Below are 25,851 nucleotides of genomic sequence, written 5' to 3' on the forward strand. Positions count from 1 at the left end.
ATTTGAACCGCTGACCTGCTGATCTAGCAGTAGCCTGCAGTGCTGCTTTTAACCACTGCGCCACCTTGGCTCTCATTTATCTCTCATTTATATGCCGCCCTTTTCCCCCGAAGGGGACTCAGGGCGGCTCACAACTCAACTAAGGGAGGGGGATACAGACAAAAATTAAAACAACGCGCAACAATACATAATTTAAAACACACAACAGTCATACCATTCGAGAAGAGGGTAGAAGCTTTTTAGCCCCAGGCCTGTCGGAATAGCCAGGTTTTGAGGGCTTTGCGGAAGGTCTGTAGGGTGGTGAGGGTTCGAATCTCCACGGGGAGTTCGTTCCAGAGGGTTGGAGCGGCCACAGAGAAGGCTCTCCTCTGAGTAGTCGCCAGTCAACACTGGCCGGCGGATGGAATTCGGAGGAGGCCTAATCTGTGGGATCTAATCGGTCTAGAGGAGGTAATTGGCAGCAGGCGGTCTCGCAAGTACCCAGGTCCAATACCATGAAGGGCCTTGCCCTGAACATATCCCATGCTGAGTAGAAAACTTGCAGGGAAACCCAAGGATGAAATTTTAAGTTGCCACTGCCTTTTTTCATTTGGTCTGAAAATCATTTCCCATAATTAATTCCATACTTAATTCCATCAGAAGTGCTGAGGGCAAAAAAGGATAGCCTGAGGCTATGGTTGAGTGTGTGGCCCACATTCTAGCCTCTACTTTCATGAGACTCATCTCTAGTCTCAGGGTGGCATTAGAGACACATTTTGGAACTTGAAGGGTCAATCTTAAGAGAGTTGGAATGAATAAATTCTAACAGTGCAAAATTAAAGAAAAATTCTAGCTAAATATCATAATAAAGTTGTGCTATTGATTGGAATAATTTGAATGCTTTAGATATTAGTCACCATCTCTTGTCCTGAGGAATTTAAGAATGGCAGATGAGCTTCTCTGTATATTTTCAGTAATGTAGTCCCCATGGGTTTCATGCTGTTGGCGGTACACTCCCAGGTACTTGAAATAGGAGACTTGCTCAGTCTTGTAGCCATCTATGCTCTATGAGTGGCTTTTGGGTTTTGGCATATGCCATGATTTTACTTTTATGATAATTGAACTCTAGCTAGTCTTTCTTCCTTGAAATACCGTGTTAGAGCTCTCAGTATTCTTTTAGGACTTGGAAGTATTCTTGAAAGTATTGCTGCATTGTCCATCTACACTACAACAAAGATGTGTCTTCTAGCCACTTTTAGGGAGTGAAAGTTTGTGTTAAGCTACCAGGGAATTGATATAGAAGTTGAATAGGACTGGGGCTAATAGGCAACCTTGCTTGACACCTTTCTTAGTTTCAATCACAGTGGTAAGATGGCCCTGGGAGTTTCATCTTATTTTGACTAAGGTCCCTTCATAAAGCACACATGTTAGATGAAGTAAACATCAATAAATCGAGATATCCTGTTTTTCCCATAGTTTAAGTTGGTATATACAAGTGAAACTCAAAAAATTAGAATATCGTGCAAAAGTTCATTTATTTCAGTAATGCAACTTAAAAGGTGAAACTAATATATGAGATAAGACTCATTACATGCAAAGCAAGATAATTCAAGCCGTGATTTGTCATAATTGTGATGATTATGGCGTACAGCTCATGAAAACCCCAAATCCACCATCTCAGAAAATTAGAATATTACATGCAATCAATAAAACAAGGATTGTACATAGAACAATATCGGACCTCTGAAAACTATTAGCATGCATATGTACTTGGCTTGGGCCCCTTTTGCAGCAATTACTGCCTCAGTGCGGCATGGCATGGAAGATATCAGCCTGTGGCACTGCTGAGGTGTTATGGAAGACCAGGATGCTTCAATAGTGGCCTTCAACTCTTCTGCATTGTTCGGTCTCATGTCTCTCATCTTTCTCTTGGCAATGCCCCATAGATTGTCTATGAGGTTCAGGTCAGACGAGTTTGCTGGCCAATCAAGCACAGTAATCCCACAGTCATTGAACCAGGTTTTGGTGCTTTTGGGCAGCTGGAAAATGAAGTCAGCATCCCCATAAAGCTTGTCTGCGGAAGGAAGCATGAAGTGCTCCAAAATCTCCTGGTAGATGGCTGCGTTGACCCTGGTCTTAATGAAACACAGTAGTCCAAAGTCCTGTTGCTCAGTGGTCCAAAGTCCTCTTTTCTGATGAGAGCAACTTTTGCCAAAAGCACCAAAAACTGGTTCAATGACCGTGGGATTACTGTGCTTGATTAGCCTCTCCATTCTTCTTCCACATTCTGGGTCCTTGGTTTCCAAATGAGATGCAAAAGTTGCATTCAATGACTGTGGGATTATTGTGCTTGATTGGCCAGCAAACTCGTCTGATTTGAACCTCATAGAGAATCTATGGGGCATTGGCAAAAGAAAGATGAGAGACATGAGACCGAACAATGCAGAAGAGCTGAAGGCCGCTATTGAAGCATCCTGGTCTTCCATAACACCTCAGCAGTGCCACAGGTTGATAGTTTCCATGCCACGCCGCATTGAGGCAGTAATTGCTGCAAAAGGGACCCAAACCAAGTACTGAGTACATATGCATGCTTATACTTTTCAGAGGTCTAATATTGTTCTGTTGTGGCCCAGCAGGAGCCGTTAGAGCTGCCGCTGGACTCCGATAGCAAGGAACCCTATGAGTCTGCTATGGAAGATGTGGAGGACCCTGAGCAGGGTTCAGACTCAGAGCAGGGACCAGAGAGGCTGGTTGGCCACCAGGAGGCGCCTGAGGCATGGAGCAGTGGGGAAGATCAAAGGGAGTTTGTCAATGACACCAGGCAACGGAGGGTGGAGAAATGGAGGCAGACTCATAAGAGATAATCCAGCCCAGGTGGTTGTGGCTTGGCCCTTTCCAAGAGAGTATATATAAGAAGAGACTTTGGGAGGAGTTCTTTTGCAGGACACAACCATTCATAATAATCTGGAGAACTCCTTGTCTGGTCTGCCTTGTGTTCCCGTGTCTGTTGGAGTCTGGGTTGCTGCCAACTTCTTGCCAGTGAGTCGTGTCTGGGCTTTCAGCCAACAGGATTATAATTGCTGTGAATAAAGAGTGGCAAACAGCTAAGCCTGGGTCTGCGTTCATTACCGGACGGAGGGGGGGCAGGACATTGTTCTATGTACAATCCTTGTTTTATTGATTGCATGTAATATTCTAATTTCTGAGATGGTAGATTTGGGGTTTTCATGAGCTGTACACCATAATCATCACAATTATGACAAATCACGACTTGAATTATCTTGCTTTGCATGTAACGAGTCTTTAAGTTGCATTACTGAAATAAATGAACGTTTGCACGATATTCTAATTTTTTGAGTTTCACCTGTAGAAACAAAAGCTGCTTTGAAGTATGTGAAGGTAGCATAAATGAAGTTTGTGTTCAGGAGGATTATTTTTTGATGAGATGCGGAGAATTAAGCATTGATAAATGGTGGAACTGCCTTTTATAAAATCAGCTTGCTCCTCTGCAAGTATGTTTTCTTGTTCCAGACAAGGGACTCTTGAGCAGCAAAAACTTTGATGTTTGTCATAATGGCAGAATTTCTATAGTTTGGCTAGTCTCTTCAGTTCCAGTAGAGGTATCCATGTAGAGTATGCCTTCCAGATCCCTGGGGGGAAGTGACAATCCACAATGAATGGGCCATTGGTTTTGACTCTTGTCCATGTAAAATACATTGAAGTTATTTTTATTATATCACATGAACAAAATGAGCAATTCTATGTTATAAAAAATGAATCCTGTTAAGTTCAATTTTAAGTAAAAAGGCTTTCATTGTTGAAATGATTTTGTTTCAAGAAACAGGTAGTCCTCACTTAATGACCATTCATTCAATGACCATTCAAAGTTACAATGGTGCTGAATGAATGATAGTTACAAGAAGTCCTTGAAGTTACAGTTGCTGTCCCTATGACCCAATTTCTAACATTTGCCAGCCTTCTCACATTTAGGATTGCAGCATGTGCTTCAGTTCCTCCTGCCTGTCTCTCCACAAATCTGTCCTTTTGACTGCCTTACCACTGCTGCCTACCCTTTCCTATCCCAGATGCCGTCCCCAACTTCTTCCTCCTCTTCTTCCTCCTTCACCTGGCCAAGGCAGCTCCCTGAGGTTGTGGGGTGGAGATAGTCAGACTGCGAGTTGAAGTGGAGGCAAGCCCAACAAGGGAAAAGAAGCACGTGGCCTCACCTAACAATGTGGCTGTCCTTTGAGAGTTGTATGCAATGAAATTTCATTTTAATGTATGCCGATTAGTGTCCATTTAAAGTGACAATAAAGTTATAAAGTTAAAAGTTATTCTAATGATTGCAACCGGGACTACCACAACTGCTGTCATTTAGCATTGCAGTCATGTGATGTTCTGTCTAACAACCACTTCATTTAGTCATGAATATTCTGGTTCCAATTAGCATTGTAAAGTGAGGATGCTCTGTACTGAGTGGAAAGCAATAAAGAAAAATATTTCAACCTGTTTTCTGTTTATGCTGAATCCAATATACAGTGAATAAGAGGCTAAAGTATTACTGCCTTGAGTTATGCTTTAAAAAGGTAGGATATATTATAATAATTACAGCAGTTAAACACCCCATTTTGGAATGATTCCTTAATCAAATTATTGAACATATGTTGATTGTATTTTTCTCTACCTCTTTTGTAAATATAGTTTTGTAACTATAAATGAAAAATATGTTTTCAGTTCTATTTGTCTGACCGTGCCAGTTATTATTATATATTGATAGCTTATTTCTTCAGCAGATGGAGAAAAACTTTGTGGGAATTAGTAGAATAGCTGATATTGAAATGCTCAAGATAAAAGTTAAATTTGTGTACTTTGAGTCAAGCTTGGCTGTCAATAGAACAAGCAATTCCCTTTAAAGCGAAAAAAAGCCAATCTCTGTGTCATGTTAATTTGTGTGATGGATAACAGAAAGATATGCTCTCTTTATTTTTCTGTAGACTTTCAGAATACAGAAGCTATTTGGTGTTACTTCCACAACAAATTTGCTACTTTAGAAATTTTGACAAGCACTTTATACTGTGAACAATTTCCAAATCAAGGTTGCGAAAATTGATAGGGTTATCTGTTATATTTCCAAAAATTCTCTTATAAAAAAACAAGTAATTGCATAGGCTAGAGCAAATGGGTTGTACACTCCTACAGTGATACACTGTTACTTTACAATTAAGTCCACTCTGATGGATGGAAAATATGATAATGAAATAGAGGGGGCATTATTTGTTTATTCTGCTATTTATAAACAAGACTATGTTCTGTATCCCTTAATTTTAAGGTAACAGAGTTACACAACATCAAAAACATAACCAGACTGCCTCGAGAAACCAAGAAGCATGCAGTAGCAATTATCTTTCATGATAAGACATCAAAAACATTTGCCTGTGAGTCAGGTAAGCAGTTATTACCATATCTTTAACTTAAGTAAATTTTGCTACTTATGAAACAGTACTTCATCTGGATTAAGTTACATCATTCATCTTAATAGGAATGTGCCATAACTGTTTGTTTGTTGCAGGATGGTGTGGTATATCTCCCCCTTTTAGTATTTTAAAGAACCTTCTGTTCTTATTTATTGCTTATCATTTTTGTTATTTGTCCCCCAGGTGGACGAAAGGTCCCTTTCAAGTTTCTAGTGCAACTTTTAGAGCTAAATAAACATTGTCTCATGGAAGCTATAAGAGAAGCAGTGATGTAGCAATAGCAGTTAGCAATAGCAGTTAGACTTATATACCGCTTCATAGGGCTTTCAGCCCTCTCTAAGCGGTTTACAGAGTCAGCATATTGCCCCCACAGTCTGGGTCCTCATTTCACCCACCTCGGAAGGATGGAAGGCTGAGTCAACCTTGAGCCGGTGAGATTTGAACCGCTGAACTGCAGATAACAGCCAGCTAAAGTGGCCTGCAGTACTGCACCCTAACCACTGCGCCACCATGGCTCTCTTACATTTTTGTTGGTTGCTAAGCTTGTTACAGACACATGCTAGAATACTAAAAATCCCATGTGTGTAAGAGGAGTACAAAGATCTGTTCCAATTCCAGGTTAAATTCACCTTCAGTTTCATTTTATTGGTGGCTACTTTAGTTTTCCAATATTACAAAAAAAACCATATGATTCATGAGGAAAAAAACCTTTCTCATTGGAGAAAATTTTCTATTTTTAAAATTACAGTATTCATTGGAAATAAATTATATCATAATAGACTCTTGCATTCTCTCTCCCTCCCTCCCTCCCTCCCTCCCTCCCTCCCTCCCTCTCCCACTCCCTCTTCTCTATCTTCCCAGTGAATGGATATGGGTAGTAGGCCTATGGGTAGTAGTAATAGCTCTCTCTTCTCTTGGTCCTTAAACAGAACTCATTTTGTTCTCCCATAGAATCAAAAACATGTTTCCCAGCATGATGTCCGGACTATCAATTCCCTTCTCCTTCATTAATTCTAAAACTAAGCTGGTGGCTGTCACCATATTTTGAGGACACAAATAGCATTGTTTTATTATGGACTATGCTAAATTGTACTGGCTTTTTAAGGATCTAAATCTGTTATCGTTTATCCTCATTTAAAGCGCTTATGTTGTAGAACTCTGTTTCTCACATTTCTATGCTGCCAGTAAGCAGTGTACAACAAAGAAGAAAGGTTAACAGTTGTGGAACATTGAAAAGCAAAATATATAGTGCAGTGGCACTAGTCAAAAGGATAGATACCTTATCAAAATCTAATATCCACCTAATGTTGTGCCTCAGAACTTAGGTTTTCATTTATTTGAAAATCCATTAGAGTAAAGCAGTGTTTCTCGACCTCTGCAGTTTTAAGATGTATGGACCAGAATTCAACCCAGTGACATGTGTGTCAAAGGCAATGTTGGGAATAAAGCTTTTAGCTCCCACCTCATATACTGATTACCCATATACTCAAGAGCTGAGGTGGTGCAGTGGTTAGGGTGCAGTACTGCAGGCCACTTCAGCTGACTGTTATCTGCAGTTCAGCGGTTCTAATCTCACCGGCTCAAGGTTGACTCAGCCTTCCATCCTTCCGAGGTGGGTGAAATGAGGACCCAGACTGTGAGGGCGATATGCTGACTCTGTAAACCGCTTAGAGAGGGCTGAAAGCCCTATGAAGCGGTATATAAGTCTAACTGCTATTGCTATTGCTATATAAGGTTTCTTTAGATTTATTTTATTTTGAAATACCATGAACAAAATTACACTGAATTATCTAGCCAGTGATGCATTATAGAATGCATACATACTACTGGTATGAAATACACCTATAGTATTTTGGTGTATTTTTCACAGCAGCTGAATTTTTGCATCTACTCAGATATTTACTATAACTCAAATTCCATACCTTTTCATATTCATCACATCACGTATTTCAGATAGGATTCTACCCGTATGTTTGTTCTCCCAGTATTGGGAGTCTTCATAATCCCTAATTTTACTATCTTCAATAGCTAAAGGTCATTCAGAAAAGTGACTGCCTCACTGCTCCCCCTTGTGGGATCTCTCTTTTTATTTTATTTATTCAATTTTTATAGTCACCATCTCAACAACTGACTCTGGGAGGCTAAAAAACAAAAACAAATAATCACAATTACAACAATACAAAATTTAAAACATACAGTGAGAAATGTAGTGTCACAAAAGCATATTGTGGTTCAAATGAAATAACTGAGAAAATTGTATGAAATTGTAGTAGAACACCAAAAAAAAGAGGATTTAGATCCTTAAATTAGAACCAATTTAAAGGCCAAAATATAGTAATGAGTATTTGAAGGCTGAATCAAGTGATTGGTTTCCTTTCTGCATTAAGGATTTTGCCAACCATCATCAATTCCATTTTTGTTATTTAGAGCCAAGCTTAATCAGCAAATTGATCTTAAACAGTTTTGATATTTCCACATGATTTCATAAAGTGGCTTCATAATTAGCCAAGAAGAAAAGGAAATAAAAAGAAATGATGCCATGCATCATAGAAAATATGTAAAGAACAAATAATCATAATATTTTCAAATTGTATAATATGCACAACTATAAATACATTATTCATAGCGCTGCAATTTTAATAGTTAATAATTAGTCCTTACTATAGACCTTTTGTATTTATTTAAAGAGTATTTGGCTTTATGTTAGAAGCATCAGTCATATATCTTCATCATTAAAACAGTAAACAAAATCGTGTCATATAATGTATAAGCAAATAATAACACTAATTATTTAAAGAAATACAATAAATAAAATAAATTTGGCTGGTATTCTTTTTATTATTATTGTATTACACCCTTACTATAAATTTCTGGGTTCGAAAAATATTGTTTGTTCTGTAGAATCTATTTCGTACAGTTTTATGAATATTAATTTCAAACTCTTTAATTCATATCTTTACAAAACTGACTAGCACCTTCTGGTTTCTGTTTGGAGCATGGTATTTTTCTTTTACAAACTATACTTTTTATACATAAGTCTCATGAGCGGAATAGCATTATGAATTTCTCTTTAAACACTGGGATGTCAAAATGTTAACCTAATAAATAAAAGCAAGTTTATAAAAAAATTCATTTTAAGAGATTGGTTATAATCAATAATTATTTCACAAAGAAAAAGGGTAAGAACTGACTCCTCTAGCCAACTGTGAATATGTTATTTGGTTAAGAAGTGGTATTATAGAATATTTTTATATTTTAACCCTTTAATTGCTAGTAATGTAACAATTGAGAAACCAAAATACACTTCAAGGTTGGATGCTCAGTGAGGCACCCTTTGAAACGTAGGAGGTAGACTAAGAGGTGGAGGTAAGGGTTTCGGGACTTAACATAATAAGGATTAAAGCAAGCAACGTTTCATTAACCAAATTACCTTTGGACTTATTGACGTTCTAAAAATTCCAAAGCTACATCCTTGTATTATGCCAGTAAAATATGAAAGAACAGGGTATGCAGTGCATGGAAGCATACAGGGTATAATATGCCTCTATAGCATTGCTGTATTTTTATTGAACTATCTTTGACACAGAAGAACTATCTGTTTTCTATAGTGTTAATACTGTCACAGAATCAAACAAAAATAAGTGAGTTTTGGTAGTCTCGGATCTAATAAATTTCAAATAAAAGATTGTCAGAAACAAATATAACAATGTTACATAATATTTTCCCCTTCTTCATATAAGCTGAGAATGGTGAATTTGTTTTATTCATTATTTCATTCCATTTATATCCCTCCTTTTGTTTGTAATACAATTTTTATGCAATGCAAAAAAATTGCATATAAGGTAATCTTCCACTTACGACCATAGTTGAAACCAGCATACCTGTTGCTAAGCAAGTCAGTTGTTAAAGGAGTGTTGTCCCATTTTACAACCTTCTTTGCCACAGTTGTTAAGTGAATCACTGCACTTGTTAAGTGAATTATGTGATTGATAAGCAAATCTGATTTCTACCACCCCCACCCCCCCATTGACTTTGCTTGTCAGAAGTCATTTGGAAAGGTTACAAATGATCATCACCTGAACATGGAACAGTGCAACTGTCATAAATACATGCTATTAGCCCAGCACCCAAAAATTGATCATGTGACCATGGGGATGGTACAACAGTCATAAGTGTAAAAACTGGTCATAAGTCATTTTTTCCAGTCCCGTTGTAACTTCAAACGGTCACTAAATGAATGGTTGTAACTGTTATACATGCTGATGCAGGGATGTTCAAAGAAAAATAATAAATAAATAAATAAAATTAAAATTAAAAAGATTTCTTCGATCCATGGGTTTATTTTTCAAAACAAAGGAACTATGGAGAGAGATTTGGCTTACCTGACGATGTGCACTACTGTCCGGGTTCCAAGTAATATAGCAAACAGAACTCCGAAGTGCCATCTGGTTGCCTGGTATCTTCACTCCTCCTCTCTCTGGCCACCTGTGGGAATGTCCTTGGTTCCCAAGAGAATGTATTTTGTTTTGGCTACAAAACCCCAGCTATTTCTATTCCTCCCCTTCCTATCCCTCAGCTCCAGCTTCAGGGTTGACAACTATTTTATGATACTAACCCAGTTTGGACCATTGACTGTTTTTTTTCTAAAACATTTTTCTTGTTTCTCATGCCTTCTAAGAGTTAACTATTTTGCTTAGAAATGTAAAGTGTGTGCATGACTATTCACCAGAATAAAGATAGATAGACCACTTGGCATTTGCAGCAGGATAAATAGCATTTAAATAAAATTCCATTTGCCCCAAAAAAGTAGAAGAGTGGGTGGTGATGAGTTTCCCTACTGACAGAGACTGAAAAAGCAATTTTTGGCTAAATAGTTTGTCAAGAGAAATAAGTTGCTGTCCCTTGACACACATCTGGGATGTGACGGAAAGAATCCCAAGACTCTTTAAGCTCATTAAGAAATATCTATCCTACTGATCCATGTGAGAACATACGATACAGCCAAACATAGCCTTGAATATATCACAAGGGACTCAGAAACACTGGGAAGAAGGACAACAATTAGGGGATAGGAAGTGGTGGGGTTTTTTTTTTGCTCCTTTGTATCAGAGGAAGTGGCCCAAGAAAAGAGAGCAAACTATTAGCTACACAAGTAATGCTAACAAGGGCAATTTGAATTCATTTATAGGGATATGTTTCCCAAAAGAGGGATTCTGACAAAATATAGAGACTTAGACCATGGGTCGGAGCTGTATGTGGCTCTTTCATCCCTCTGCTGTGGCTCCCTGTCACCGGTCGGCTCCACAATTATTAGGGCTTTTGTTTAGGACAGGTAGAGGGAAAAGGACACCACGCTAGAAGGAGACTTTATGGTGGGGGGAAGCAGACTACTGGTCGGCAAAGGAAAAACATCATCTTAGGAGACTCTATGGTGGTGATGGCGGGAACTGGATTTCTGGTCAGCAGAAGAAAAATGACACTACACTCGGAGGAGACACTATGGTTTGGGAATTGGACTTCTGGTCGGCTCCAGAATTGAACAGGGAGCTTTTGGTTAGGAATTTGATCCCTGACTTAGACTTAATAATAACTTTATTGTCACTTTGAATGTATACTGATCGGCATACATTAAAATGAATTTTCATTGCATACAGTTCTTAAAGGGTCCTCTAATGTACACTACATAAACGTGACAAAATACATATACTGTATACATACGTACGTACATACATACATACATACATACTTATGCATTATATGAATTTGCCACAAGAGCTGGAAAATACTGTAGGTATTTGGGAGGTGGTTTATAAACCTGAGCCAGAAGATGGGGCAAAAAAGGCCCACCAATAATTAAATGCCAAGTGTTGATAATGGAACAAGTAGTGATATGCAGGACATGGAGAATGCAAAGTTAAGCAAAAAAAAAAAAATGCAGGAGCCAGAGGACAAATTACACAACCCAAGAACTTATTACAAATGCACAAAATATGGGCAGCAAAAAGAGAAAAAATATAGACATTTTAACACAAGAAGACAAATATGAATTTGTAGGTTTCACAGATACCTTGTGGAATGAAAGAATGAAATTTTTGAAGAATGCAAACATTGAATAGCAGCACATATCAAAAGGAATAGGCCAGACAAAAACAAAAAGGGAATGACATTAAATGTGAAGTAAGCTCATATATATATATTAAAATCCAGAAATTTGAGTGTAAATATCTAGACAGGAATGTTTGGATAAGAATACAAGAGAATAGAAACAACAAAATTACCAAAAAATACACTAGAAAGTACACTAGTTAGGCAGACCTGGGTAATGCTGACCTAGACCAGATTGCATAACTTTCACAAATACAGAAATTTGTCATCATCACCACCAAATAACATATCCTATCTATTTATCAGATGGATAAAATGATAAAACAAGTCTAAAAATCTGACTATGCAACCAACAATAATAATAATACCCTAGTGACATCGACATAATTGTGGGGCTTGCATACTATGCCAGGAGTTCAACCATACTGGAAGAGGAGGAGCCAGATGAAAAATAACTCTCCCATAAGCAATATGGTGAGACATAATTTGTCTAAACCTACACTGACATGCAAGATTTTGGAGTTCAAGAACCTCTGAGCCACAGGACTCCAGACTGTTTGCTGAGCAACCAGAGCTAGCAGCTGCAGGACCACTGGAAGAAAAGTTGGTTATTCATCACAAATACAATAAGAATGAAAACAGAAATAAAAGAATGATTTGCTATTCAGTTCAGTGAGAATATCTGAAAAAAATGCACCAGTTTGGAAAGAATAACGTCTAGAATGAGAAATAATTAAACAGAGACTAGCAGATCAACATTGTTTTATAATACAAAAAAATATAAAAATATTTTAAAAGAAAACATTGCTGATGAACTTTGAAACCCAAGTTTTACAAATAATATGATTATGAGCATATAGTCATTCATAACATTGACTGTTTAGAATGTTTGATTTATATTACATTTTTAAAAAGCCTTGAGCTGAAATCATGACATACAATTTTCTTAATAGTATTCAAGTAAAGTTATCTAATTGCTTTCTTCCAAAATGTTGTTTGTTCGTTCTTTTCTTCCTAGTATGGCATACAGCCCAGAAATCCCTTGGAGGTCCCTATAAAAGTACAAACCCAGGCCAAATCAGCTTAACTTAAACTAAGGTTATGTGGGGGAAAATATTTTTTTTTTAAAAATGCAGCTTATTGGTCTATATCAGGTGTGGCATGCTCCAGATGTTTCCTCAGACCAATCTTGAATATCAAGGATGATAAAAATTGTAGTTCAGCAACTTCTGAAGAGTCACAAAATTCCTGTCCTGGAGCTAATTTCATGAGGGTTTTATTATTTTTTTAATTCTTTAGGGTGCTTTACAATTCTATCCTGTCTTTTCTATGTAATACCTATTTAGGATGGCAGTGCCCATAGAAATTAATGCTATACTACATTAATGGCAACTGATGTTTTGTAGATGATGCAGAAAACAGGTAGAAATATTTTACTTAAGCTCAAATTTTAAAAAAGAGGGAGGCGATTTCAATACATCTTGCAGATCTATTGCAAATGAATATATCACATCTAATAAGAATATTTTTTTCATTTTAGCTATTCCAGTTTATTAATTAGAATATTCTTTGGCATCTGGATATTGGTCAAGTGAATTTCAAATATGATTAGTTTAATCTAATTTTAAAAATGGGGAGTCACCATATTTCTCAGCAAAGTCAATAATTTTTACCCATCACTTTGACTAAAATCTATAATGGTCTCAAACCTTGCGGCTGCTCAGATTTCATTGTTGACCTTTAAAAGAGCAGACTACCAACATTTCACAGTATTTGCCAATATTTGTTAACATTATAGTGAAACTATTGGTCCACTTGATTTTAATGTTTTTTAAAATGCTGGGTTTAAAGACTTAGCAAATGGCAAATCATGCAATGAAAATGGTATACAGAAATTCAGAATACATACTCTTGTGTTGTCTTCATTCTGTTCAAGTGAACAAACACTCTTTTGTTCTTTCATAAAATTAGGAACAGTGCAAAGGATTTTGTCATGATCTGCCCTCACACCTGATTTGTTCAATGAATAGTTACTAAGGATGAGCACAATATTGTTGATTTTCTCTTTTATAGAATCTTTAGAAAACAGTGATAGTGATATATTAGCTTTAAAATGGCTTATTATAAATGCATAACTTGAACAGTTTTTATATATCAGAACCTGCTGAAACTTTGAGCATTGATTCAAAACTGCAAAATGTGTTTACACAAGCCATTTCATTCAATATATTCTGTCTTGGGGTCTATCTTTGGATACAGTATATTAATTTGGTGGGTTCTGTATTATATTGTCCTAATATTCCATTTTTTCTGTGATGACATAATGAACATACTCAGTTAATTAATTTCTCTATTTTCCTGTGCGTTGCTTGGAAAGTCCAAGCGTGGGTTAAATACAGCCAATCTGCCCAGGACTGAATTGAAACTTTTAGTCACGCCTCTGGTGCTGACCAGTCTCCAGTTTTTTTTCAATTCAGTCAGCCCAGTCAATGCGCTTCATGTTTCTCTTCATCCTTGCAGATACATAGCTTGGTAGCTTATTTTTGCCTTTTCTTTTACCTTCCTTCCTTCCTTGGAGAGCAGGCTTGGTGAAATTATTTGCTTTTCCCTCGCTGAGGTTTTTTTGTCCTTTTTGCTTTTCTTCACCTTCCCCAGCCTCGCCGGTGTCCTGGGCTCACCCAGGTGCTGCAAGGCTGCAGGCAGCTGTCGACAGAGGCGTGTGGGTCGGAGTTCCGACGCCCATGCAATCACGACGATCCCCGCCGACTTACCTCTTTCCACATCCCCAATCGAGCTCAGAGCTACATAGCGTCTTAAGCTTTCCTAGACAAAGACCTGAATTAAGAAACTCCTCTTATTTCCACTTTTCCAAGTGCATATTGCTGGAGCCAGGGGTAGGTAGGCACCATAAGTGGTTCTCCAATGAGCAAACAAGGGGCTAAAAGAAGATATTGTCTTACTTCTGCTGCATATGAACTGGTCAGAATCTATTGCTAGGTGGTAGTAGCCTTTTAGGATCAAGATTGATCAGTGGGTAAAAACAACTTAAAGAGCTATACACAGAAGCAATTATGCTATTTGTTTATTATCAGCATTATATCATCAATAACTTGTTATTTATAATTCATGCTTTTAGAAAATAGGTAAGGATTTTCTGAACAATTCAGGACAAAACAAAACAAGGATACTTTTTCGTGGAAAAAAGAACACATATATGAAAAGAAACAAAATAATATTTTTGCTAACTTGTTTACAGATTTAAATTCTATTTTATTTTATCTTGATTGCTAAGTAGAGACTTAAATATCTACTCTATATTAATGTGCACTGAAATTTATATTTATAATTGAGAGTTGTTTTAGTGGAGATAGGTAAACACAAAGACATTGTTCCATTTGAGATGTTTTACAGAATGGTTTCTAACATTGGGGGGAGGGGGAATAAACCAAAAAGGATTCGTCACATTTTTTTCTTAATGGCAGGCTCAAATATAAGGTGAACGCTTAAAAAAAAAAAGCCCTGAATATGTAATGCTTCTATTCTGGTTATTGACCATCTTGGCTTTATTCTATAGCACTCCATTTTATTTTTCACTCCCTTCTTCCCTTCCTGTCTTTTCATAGCAAGATGTCCTATTGCAAATATATATTGTGCTTTTAGATTTCGTTTTGCAGGTTTAGGATTGTTCCCTTATATGTGTGTGTTTATTTCTTTTAAAGTTATACCTGTTATCCCAAGGCGTGCTAATAACTCACTCCCATTTCTCAGTAGCATTATTTTGACTATATTGCCTTCAGCACAAGAGCTCACCGTTAGATAAGTTATTGTACTGTGTATTAGAATTAAGTATTCCAGTCATTTTAGCAGACTTTCAGCCAGTAAAGGAGGCTGAATTTCAGAAAAAGTCCCCAAATGATTAATCTATTTACAGCTGCCTGTACTGCAAATACAACATAAATAGCCAAATGCAAGTGAGACCAAACAGTGACAGAAAACAGAAAATGAAAAATAGATCTGGTATTTCAGGTTAGGTGCAGTAAATTACCATATTATTCACTGAAATCTCTCCAAACCCAGAAACTCATACATCATCTGTCAATAGCTTAAATTCCATATATAAATTTATGTCATTTTTGTGTGTTATCACTAAATGTGTATTATTCTCAGAGGAGTCCTGAATTTGTGGTAGTCATGTGACACTATTCTATGGGTCATACTTTTACCAAATTCTTCAAAGAGCTAACCTACTTTCCAAAGACATGCAAAAAAACTGCCAAGTACTGTTTTTTCCATTTTGTCTAATTGATTTGATTTGGTTTGGTTTGGTTTGTATGCCGCCCTATTCCTGAGAGACTCAGGGTGGCTCACAATAAAAAGGGGAGGGGATACAGAAATAAAATAAAAACAGCAGTTTAAAAGTCACAACAGTCGTAACCTCGAATGGGACTGGATAGTTCAACAGCCCCAAGCCTGCCGGAACAGCCAGGTCTTAATTGCTTTGCGGAAGGCCGGAAGGGTAGTAAGGGTCTGGATCTCAACGGGAAGATTGTTCCAGAGGGCCGGAGCAGCCACAGAGAAGGCCCTCCCCCAAGGGGTCGCCAGCCGACATTGGCCGGCAGATGGAATTCGGAGGAGGCCTAGTCTGTGGGATCTGATAGGTCTTTCGGAGGTGACTGGCAGAAGGCGGTCTCTCAAGTACCCAGGTCCGATACTATGTAGGGCTTTAAAAGTAATGACTAGCACCTTGAAGTGTGTCCGGAGACCAATGCAGCCAGTGCAGCTCACGGAGGATAGGTGTAACATGGGTGTACCGAGGTGCACCCATGATCGCTCGTGCGGCTGCGTTCTGGACAAGCTGAAGTCTTTGAACACTCTTCAAGGGCAGCCCCATGTAGAGCACGTTACAGTAGTCCAGTCTTGAGGTGACGAGGGCATGAGTGACTATCCGAAGGGCCTCCAGGTCCAGGTAGGGCCACAATTGGTGCACCAGGTGAACCTGGGCAAAGGTCCCTGTGGTCACAGCCGACAGATGATATTCTAAAATATGCTCACTTCTTGGCAAAATAGTATTTTGAAAGGAAATAATTATCTAAGCATTGTCATTTTTAAATCAGTGAGGCCATGTAGATATAAACACATTGTGCAATATTGATAACATTTGTATTAGTAAAATATCCATTGGGATTCATACACATTGTATTCATGTTATATTCTGGTTTCATATTTTAATGTGAACAGGTTCTCCTATGCCTTTTTAAAAAAATGCCTAATTGCACCCCAATAAAGCTCTAGGGATGTGGTGACTCAGTGGCTAAGATGCCACTGAAACATCGGCAGTTCAGGAGTTTGAATCCCTAGCGCCACATAATGGAGTGAGCTCCCATTACTTGTCCCAGCTTCTGCCAACCTAACTGTTCAAAAGCATGTAAAAATGCAAGTAGGAAAATAGGGACCACCTTTGATGGTAAGGTAACAGCGTTCCGTGCACCTTTGGCGTTTAGTCATGCCAGCCACATGACCATGGAGACATCTTCGAACAGTGCTGGCTCTTTGGCTTTGAAACTGAGATGAGCACTACTCCCTAGAGTCATGAACGACTAGCACATACTGTATTTTTCGAGGATAAGACGCTCCAGAATATAAGACGTACCTTAATTTTTGGGAAGAAAATAAGAAGAAAAATTCTGCCTCTGCCTACCAGCATCCATGGTAACAAGGTCAGCCAATGAATAGGCATAGCAACTAAGTCAGCCAATGAGGGCTATTTGGACTCTGAAATTTGCTGTGTTGGCTAGCTTAGCCGAGAACTGAAAGCGAAGCTTCTTGTGTTTGCTTGTATTTACTGCTACCTTGGAAAGCCTGCTTTTGGTAATGTATTGTATATTATTATTATTTTGAATCCTGCTGAATCAGTTACTTCTGAATGTGATTACTGCTGCAAATTCTGACCAGCCAGGTCAGCTTAAGCACTTATTGCAGTCTGATTCAGCACAGCTGATTGGTGGGTGGATCAGACTGCCAGAATACCCCCAATCAGCTGTTCCAGGCTTTAGGGATTGCCACAGACCATCACTGCCTCCATGCCTCACATTTTTGGCCTCTGGTGGGGGCGGGACATTCGGTGTGTAAGACGCACCCAAAATTTCTCCCTCTTTTTTAGGGGAAAAAGTCTTATTTTGGAGCCTTATACTCCAAAAAATACAGTATGCGCAAGGGGAACTTTTACCTTTACTTTTTTAAAGCTCTAATGTGGAAAGTTTGTTGTATACAGGCTTATCCAAGGTCAGATTTATATTCATCCATGTCCAAAAAAATTGTCAAATTCCAATTTTATACTGAATCCAGGGAAAGATTTTCTGTAATGCTTTACAACTCATATATAAGGTGACAATAATAACTAGGTTTAAGTGAAAAAAACATTATTCAGCTGAAGATGATAAAGGCCAGGATATTACAAGTTTCTTTTCTGTTACTGCGATGAGTGCAACTAAACTTCTTAGTGTTTCTAAGTTTCTGGCCCTGAAGAAGCTCTTCCAGGTGGGTCTGTGGAATGTCAGCCTCGGGGAGCACAAAGCCAGGAATCCTATCAGGTTGAACAAACACAGTTATCATCTGAGCAACTGGGAAAGTCAGATGAGGATGATGTAACACTCCTAGCTTCCCCATCAGACAAGAGAAGAAAAGACAGCAAAACATTGAACTTTTCTTAACTTCCTCATTAAGCAAAGGAGTAAACTTTCTGACTGATGATATTAATAAAGGAGAATATTTGTAGCTCAGGGTTAACATGAAGGGTTCTTAGTGCCCTCTGAGCTAGTTTGTTTTCTTGCAGACATTTCATTAAGCAAACTAGATAACTAGCACCAATGATGTTACCTAGTTTGGGTAATGAAACATCTGCAAGAAAACAAGAAAGCTCAAGAGAGCACCAAAGACCTGTCATGACTAGTGATAGCGAGCTACTGCCTTAAGAAAAATCTATGACTTAGGTTCTCTTTGCTGCAAACAACATCTGATTTTCTACCCATGTGTAGATTCTGCTCTTGGGCATCTGATCTTTGAACTGGCTGACAACCTTGACATGGCTTTCTGAAATTTGGAGAAACTTTAGACAACTATTTTGCACTAGTATTTCAAATAAAACTTTTCAGCCAAGACTTTTTCTTTTCTTACAGTCATTTTCTTCAGCCTTGAAGTAAAATTGATAATCTCTGAGTAACCATCTTTGTGGCGGAAACCTGAAATAGTACACTCAGTTTTGTAAGACTGTATTTTTAATTAAAAGAGCAAAAACATTAACCTGAAAATATAATAATTTAAAGAGTATGAAAGAGGATTTATGTTGAGCTGTAGCTAACCTTAGCTACTGAGGCTTTCTAATTGGAGAACAGAAGATTTTGATGGCTAGAGCCTATCGTGAGACTATTGATTTCTCACTGCACTGAGAAGGTATTGATGACAAGAGATTCAAGAAGAAGAAAGTAGAATTTATATTTCCCAATTTCATTCACTATGCAGACACTGTCTCCAGAGCCTTTGCTGAATCTCTCTTCTTCCTTCAAGTAGCTTCTTATGAAGTCTTTACAAATAATGTTGCAAGTCCACAATCCCATAGATCTGCCCCCTTCAAGATCTCAGTTTGTGTTGTCAGTTGCAGGAATGGACAAAGACATCAAACATCATCCCCAATGCGTACCACAGATAAAAAATAAAAAGAACTTTTGGTAAAATTTATTCATAAAGATCAGGAGTGGAAATTCCCAGAACTCCTTTCCTTGATAACATCTAAGTACCATAGTTTTCTTGTCCTTGGCAGTGTCACTTCTAAGTATAAGGCCCAGTTCAAGCTGGGAGAAAGATGCTGGAAATAAAATGGAGGCAAACTGCAGGAAAGGAGGTTTCTCTTTATTTGGCAGCCAGAAACTAGTGACAACAGCATGTTTCTGGGGTGCTGACAAAATGGGATTTAGAGTAGGTGAGCTTTTATACATTCTTTGGGGCTTTGTAATAGAGATGCCTGTTCCTGTGCAAGAATATTCCTTTAATATTTTAAAGGCTGTTGCCAGATTTCTATGGGGTCATGTAGGGATCATGGCTGCCTTACAGGCAAAGAAAATACAAATCCTAGTTGTTTTCTTTGTCTGAGCTAATCTTGTTAGTTTCTGCTCCTTGCCTATTGTGTTGCTTATTTGGAGTTTCTGGCTGCTCTTTGCTTATGAATAGAGTGGGCCAGCTTTCTGAATGGATATAAAATATCCATTTCTAAATATTAGCCTCTTTAGCCTGCTTGAGGACTGCTCTCCTATAGCAGGAAGACTAGGGCTGCTTTCTGACTTTAAGAAGATGTCTCTCCTGTTCTCCTTCATGGGAAATATTCTATTCTGCTTCTTTTTAATATTAAGAATAAAGAATATTTTATTCTAGGATCCTATAATATGTGACTTCATTCTTTTACATGATGACAATTTTGGTTGATGTAAGATAAAGAAATACATTTTTTATTATTTCTTAGAAGGACCTCAATTCAAATTCCAAAAGAAAATATAACTTAAAACTGCTTCATGAGAGTTTTAGACATTGCACTTTAACAGTTATCCTTAACTGAGAGTGAGTAGTTATATTCATGGTAGTGAGCTTTGACTTGTTTGTTTATTACACTTGTATGCCGCCCTATTCCCGTGGGACTTGATTAAATAGAGGAAATTTGCTTCATTGGGCCTAGAGAAGTGCCCCTGCATATTGAAATCTTTAAGCTGAGTTATATATTATTTTTATTTATTAAATTTATATGCCATCCATCTTGCCTAGAGGTGACTCTAAGTGACTATAACCAAATAAAAGCAACAAGATAAACATTAAACTGTTAAAATAATAAATATTAACATTGATGTAAAATTAAGAAAGATGGTAAGAAAAGAAACAAGATAACAGCAGCACTTAGCCTTATATACCACGTATTTACAACCCTCTCTAAGCAATTTACAGAGTCAGCATATTGCCCCCCCAAATTTTTTTTACCAATCTCAGAAGGATGGAAGGCTGAATCAACTTTGAGCCTGTCAGGATCAAACCGCCAAACTTCTGGTAATGAGCAATCAGCAGAATTAGCCTGCAATACTGCATTTTAACCACTGGACTACCACTGCTCTTTAAGATATACACACGAAGTAGAGATATAGTCTTATATCAGTCCATTCATCATCTCCAGTATGACATGCCCACATTGGAGCTTTAAGCCAATTGGCAGACTCAGATTTTCAGGCCCTTTCAGAAGGCAACATTACACAGGAAATGGCTGGATGAAACTGTATGAATACTGTCCATGGAGCTGTATGAAAGTATACATGAAACTCTCCTGGAGCTTCATTGCAAAGCTAGTATTGGACTATCTCTGGCCTTTGGAGCAGGGTACTTCAACATCAATGCTTCTGGTGGAGGAAAGGAAGTAAAGTGGCCTAGAGATTCATGTCCTCAATATTACCATAAACTTATCCCAGGTAACCTTTTCATTAAATTTATTCATTAATCATTAAAAAGAGCACTAGCAAGGGAGAAAACAAAAAATAAATTGTACAGAAAAACAATATTCAGTAAGTAGATAAGGGAAATACTGTGATGATATAGTTAGTGCTCATTTTGTTTATGAGAAATTATCCATAAAGCACATTATGCAGATTAAATTATGTGAGAAAGGATTTGAGTCTCTTGAGTGATGTTCCAAAATCTCCACTATTTGTTATTTAAGAATAAAAAATGAAACACTACAGAAAACGTTATAGATAATTAGCTTCTTCCTCTTTGGTCTATTTCAACTAATGCACAATATTTATACATATTTAACCTTTTGTTATTTCACTTCTTTAATTAGTTGTTAAAAGTCATATTCTAAATACTTAGATTTGCCTTGCTTGCTGAAGATAGATAGATAGATGATAGATAGATAGATAGATAGATAGATAGATAGATAGATAGATAGATAGATAGATAGATAGATAGATAGTTTATATCAAAGCCATTGTTGCTTAAATTGGGTTAAACTTCTGTTGTGAATATGTGTGTAAATTTTGCCATCGTTATACATTCCTCAAGATTGAGTACCCTTTCTTATAACATGCCTTCGTTCAGTAACATTCCTCTTTTCCAATTTTCCACATTCTGGATTTCTACTTTTGAGGATATGGAACAATATGGAAGGCGTGTATGTTTATTTACTTATTAATTTTTATGCTGCCCATCTACCCTATAAGTTGACTCTGGGCAGCTTATAGTTTTGTCCTTTATCATCTAAGAACAGATTCTTTTTTTTAATCTAGCTACACATTGTCAGAATCTGGGATCTCTGAAATGGCAAATAACTTTATAATAATCCATCAGAGGAACTGATGAATCTTGATGGTTTCCTGAGTGTGCTTGCAAATGTACCAGTGATAAGGAATGAAGCTCTGTTTTGTACCTGTTTGAGCTCTAGTAGATTGCCAAGCAGGGAAAAGCAGGTTTTCAAAGGAGCTCCAAGAAATGAAGCAAATGAAAAGATTCCTAGATTAATGGTGGTGGGTAAATCACATTGAAAATAACCAAATGTTGGTAAGGAGATGGATTTCTCACTACATAATGGTAAAAAGCTTGATGAAGCAAGTGTTTCATCTGCTTTTATTGCATCTTCAAATTCCTCTCAAGAAACTTTGTTCCAGGTATTCTGTTTGTGGAAATGATGGAGAAGATCCATCAATGCTATAATATTTTTTGCATCTTTCTCAAAGTAGAAAATGTTTTTACAATTATAATTGCTTTTTATGGTGAGAAAACATTTACTATGGAGAGTTTTATGTACATTTTTTAGGAGGTTTTTGATTGAGATTTTTGGGAAGTTTTATATTTTGACTATAACCATAGTATTTGAAATGTATCAAGACATCTTGATACATACAAAGAATTGTAAGTTATTTGATTAAAAGAATTATTCAAAAGTAGAAGACAGAAATCTAAATCTGATTTGCAGCAATGACTTGTACATTTAATATGTTTAAATGAATAGTAAAGTGGTTGTACTAATTATATTTAATGTTATTTTAAATATAATAAAGTTAAATGCATTTATGCTAAAATTTATCTGATATTAAAATTTGGGGTTTAGTCCCCAACAATAATTCATTCATTATTTTCTTTTCTTGTGTGAACTGTTTAATCCAATAACAAAATGAAACCTAGACATATGAGTAGAAGAAACAAAAAAGTAACTGAATAAAATAAACAATCATATGTATTGAAAAGGGTAATAATTCAACTTTTAAAATACTAATTACATTTTATTGTCATTGAATCTTATCATTAAATATTTGTGTTTTGCCAAGCCAGCCTTTGATAACAGACCAAATCATTTTCTAAGATCTTCTTTGCAATTTTCCAGGAATAGTCAATCCAGAGTTCTTCCTATTCTTCCCATCCCAATTATTATCTAACCATTTTATCCCTAAATTTTAACTTCTTTACTAAAACTCTATTCACAATATTGTCTGTTCAATAAAAATGGAAAAACCCGAACACGTGACTAAATCATATGAGTTAAAGGGTCTTCAAATATCGTAGAGGGGGAGAGGAAGTAGGATAGAGGGGAAGGATGGAGGGAAGATGGAAAGTTGGAGGGGGGCGAAAGAAAGGGTGTATGGAGGGTCAAAGAGGTACATTGGATCTTTATTTATTTTGGGGGGTTTTGTTGACAAGAGGAATGGCTGTGTTTATTGTTTAATGTTATATGACCCCGGTTATGCATAGTATATATGTGACTGTACGAAAATGAAAATGGAAAATAAAAAACACATTTACAAAAAGTAAAAAAAAAAAATCCTTTACTACACCATTTTGAGATTGAAACTTCCTGAATATAGAGAATTCTTTTGAAAACTAGTGGAGATGTAGCTATATCACTGAATCTTATTTATTCTAATAGCTCACTGAAATTCTTTGTCAAGTTCCTTTCTAAAATCTTTTATTTTCTTGGCTTTGGCTTCCCACCATCTTCTCTGACACCCAGTTGTGTTTTCTTTTCCTTGATTTTTTTTGCAGCCTCTTCTCACATTCATCATTAACAACTTATTGTACTTGATTTATTCCACAATCCCTGTGAATAATTTTATTCTATTAATAAGATTCCTGGTGCATTTTTTTTTTGTCTTTCAGAGCTTGAGGCAGAAGAGTGGTGCAAACATCTTTGCATAGAATGTCTTGGAACTAGACTTAATGATATAAGCCTTGGTGAACCTGATCTACTTGCTGCTGGAGTTCAAAGAGAGCAAAATGGTATGTGTTTAGCTAATCTACCTAACCTACTTAAAAATCAGAAGCTCATTGTCAAATTGTATAGGTTAGGCTTATTGGAATGTTTATGTTGCATATAAATAGTTGATTTTACTAATGGGTAGAGTTCAGATAAGGTCAGTAAAATTTATTATGGAGGTTTGACTTCCTTCAAGACTATGGACTAAAGTAAGTTGTGATTTATGAGTAACTAGCTAGACACTTGCGCTTCTCTATGAAACTATGTGATCGGGCTTGATAAATTGACATGTAAATCCTGCAGGCCGGATTAATCATGCGCTGGCCATGGCCATGCCCAGTCTAAGTGGGGGAGAACAATATCTAACTCCTTAGCATATATAAAGTATATATAATACTGTATAAGGAATACTGATGATCTGATGGTCATTTCAAAAAATCCTTTCTTAGTGAGCACCTAGAAGCAAAGAGGAACATATGTGTCAAATTTGAAGTTTATAGGCTTTACTGTTCTGAGATTTCGTGATGAATGAGTGGTAGTAGGCTAGATAGATAGATGATAGTTAGTTAGTTAGTTAGTTAGTTAGTTAGTTAGTTAGTTAGTTAGTTAGTTAGATAGATAGATAGTTAGATAGTTAGATAGTTAGATAGTTAGATAGATATATAGATATATAGATATATATATAGATATATAGATATATAGATATATAGATATATAGATATATAGATATATAGATATATAGATATATAGATATATAGATGATATAGATGATATAGATGATATAGATGATATAGATGATATAGATAGATATCTAGATTTACCAGGAAAGGATGGTGTCAAAGTTTTTTTGTCATATTCTGATAATACAGACATTACTACATAAAGAATAATCACTATTAAATATTTAGGGACAAATTTGGAGTGCAAAGCAAGCAGTGTCAATGGGTTTCACTAAAACTAGAATGGAACTCTCTAGTTTCTGAAATTCCAGTATGGAACTTTTGAAAATTTCGTGTAGGACTTCCCAGAAGTACCTTTAGGTACCTAACACAGTTTTATTCATGCTATAAGCAAAATCATAATTTGGCATAGAGCAGGCTGAAATGTCTATGGGGATTCAGCCATTCAGGTCATGGTTATCCCAGAGGTGTCTTTCCAAGAGGCAACTGGATTTCCTTTGAAAACATTTTGTTTCTCATCCAAGAGAAGTGAAATATCTTCAAAGAAAAAACAGAAAGTCCAGTTGCCTCTTGAAAAAGCACCTTTGGGACACTAGGCTGAAATATTTCTGAGTTTTTTGTAGGACTCCCTTGAGCCAAGTCAGGTCAGAGAATATATATGCACAAATGTCAATTGATGCATCAGGTTAGAATTGGCGATTTTAAATTGCCAATAGACCACAGTCAAAATAAAGAAACTAAAATTTGTTTATCCTATTTATGTATTCAGTATAGATAAATAAAACATATTTATTGTTTTGGATTAAACAACTGGTTTGAAACGAATCTATTTAGGACACTGTCCCCAGGTTCTCCATTCATAATCTACCCGTAAGACTCCAAGTAGCCATAATTAACAGCAGCATTTAAATTCAAGACCTGAACAAATGGATGTTTTAGTAATATGCAGAATTGAATCATTAGTTTCACTACCCCAGACATTGCAATTTTGATAAATATCCCCCAGTGCTGAAATTTGCATTTAAATTAGCAGAGCTAAAGCTAGCTGTCACCTTAACTCTAAAAAGAAAAGCAGGCATTACGGTTGCTACACACAGCAAGACACAATGCAAAATATTTATTAATAAATTTAAATCAGGTATCAGGACTGGATAAACCATCTATAACAGGAGCATTAGCAAATGCATTGAAATATCTTTTTTTTTTTTTTTGCAAACACATATTTTTTTTAAAAAAATTGCTGCAACTCACTTCTTACTTGCACATCAAAGCAAAAGTTGTAATGCAACATTCATGGAAACCTAGCTGTGCTTTGCTACCTCTATCAAGAAAAAACAAG

At 36.7% G+C, this 25,851-nt stretch overlaps 1 protein-coding gene across 1 annotated transcript in view; it reads left to right on the top strand.

The window, feature by feature from the left end:
* The window catches only part of DOK6 (docking protein 6), a 180,578-nt gene that overhangs the window by 102,746 nt on the left and 51,981 nt on the right, over positions 1 to 25,851 (top strand). The window contains exons 3-4 of the mRNA XM_014064247.2: positions 5,309 to 5,423; positions 23,736 to 23,855. Of these exons, the coding sequence (XP_013919722.1) occupies positions 5,309 to 5,423; positions 23,736 to 23,855 (235 nt within the window). The remainder of the gene's footprint in view (positions 1 to 5,308; positions 5,424 to 23,735; positions 23,856 to 25,851) is intronic.

Source organism: Thamnophis sirtalis, unplaced genomic scaffold (genome assembly GCF_051295495.1).
Source record: "Thamnophis sirtalis isolate CommonGarterSnake01/CBP01778 unplaced genomic scaffold, rThaSir2_p1.2 scaffold_2, whole genome shotgun sequence".
Lineage (NCBI taxonomy): Eukaryota > Metazoa > Chordata > Lepidosauria > Squamata > Natricidae > Thamnophis > Thamnophis sirtalis.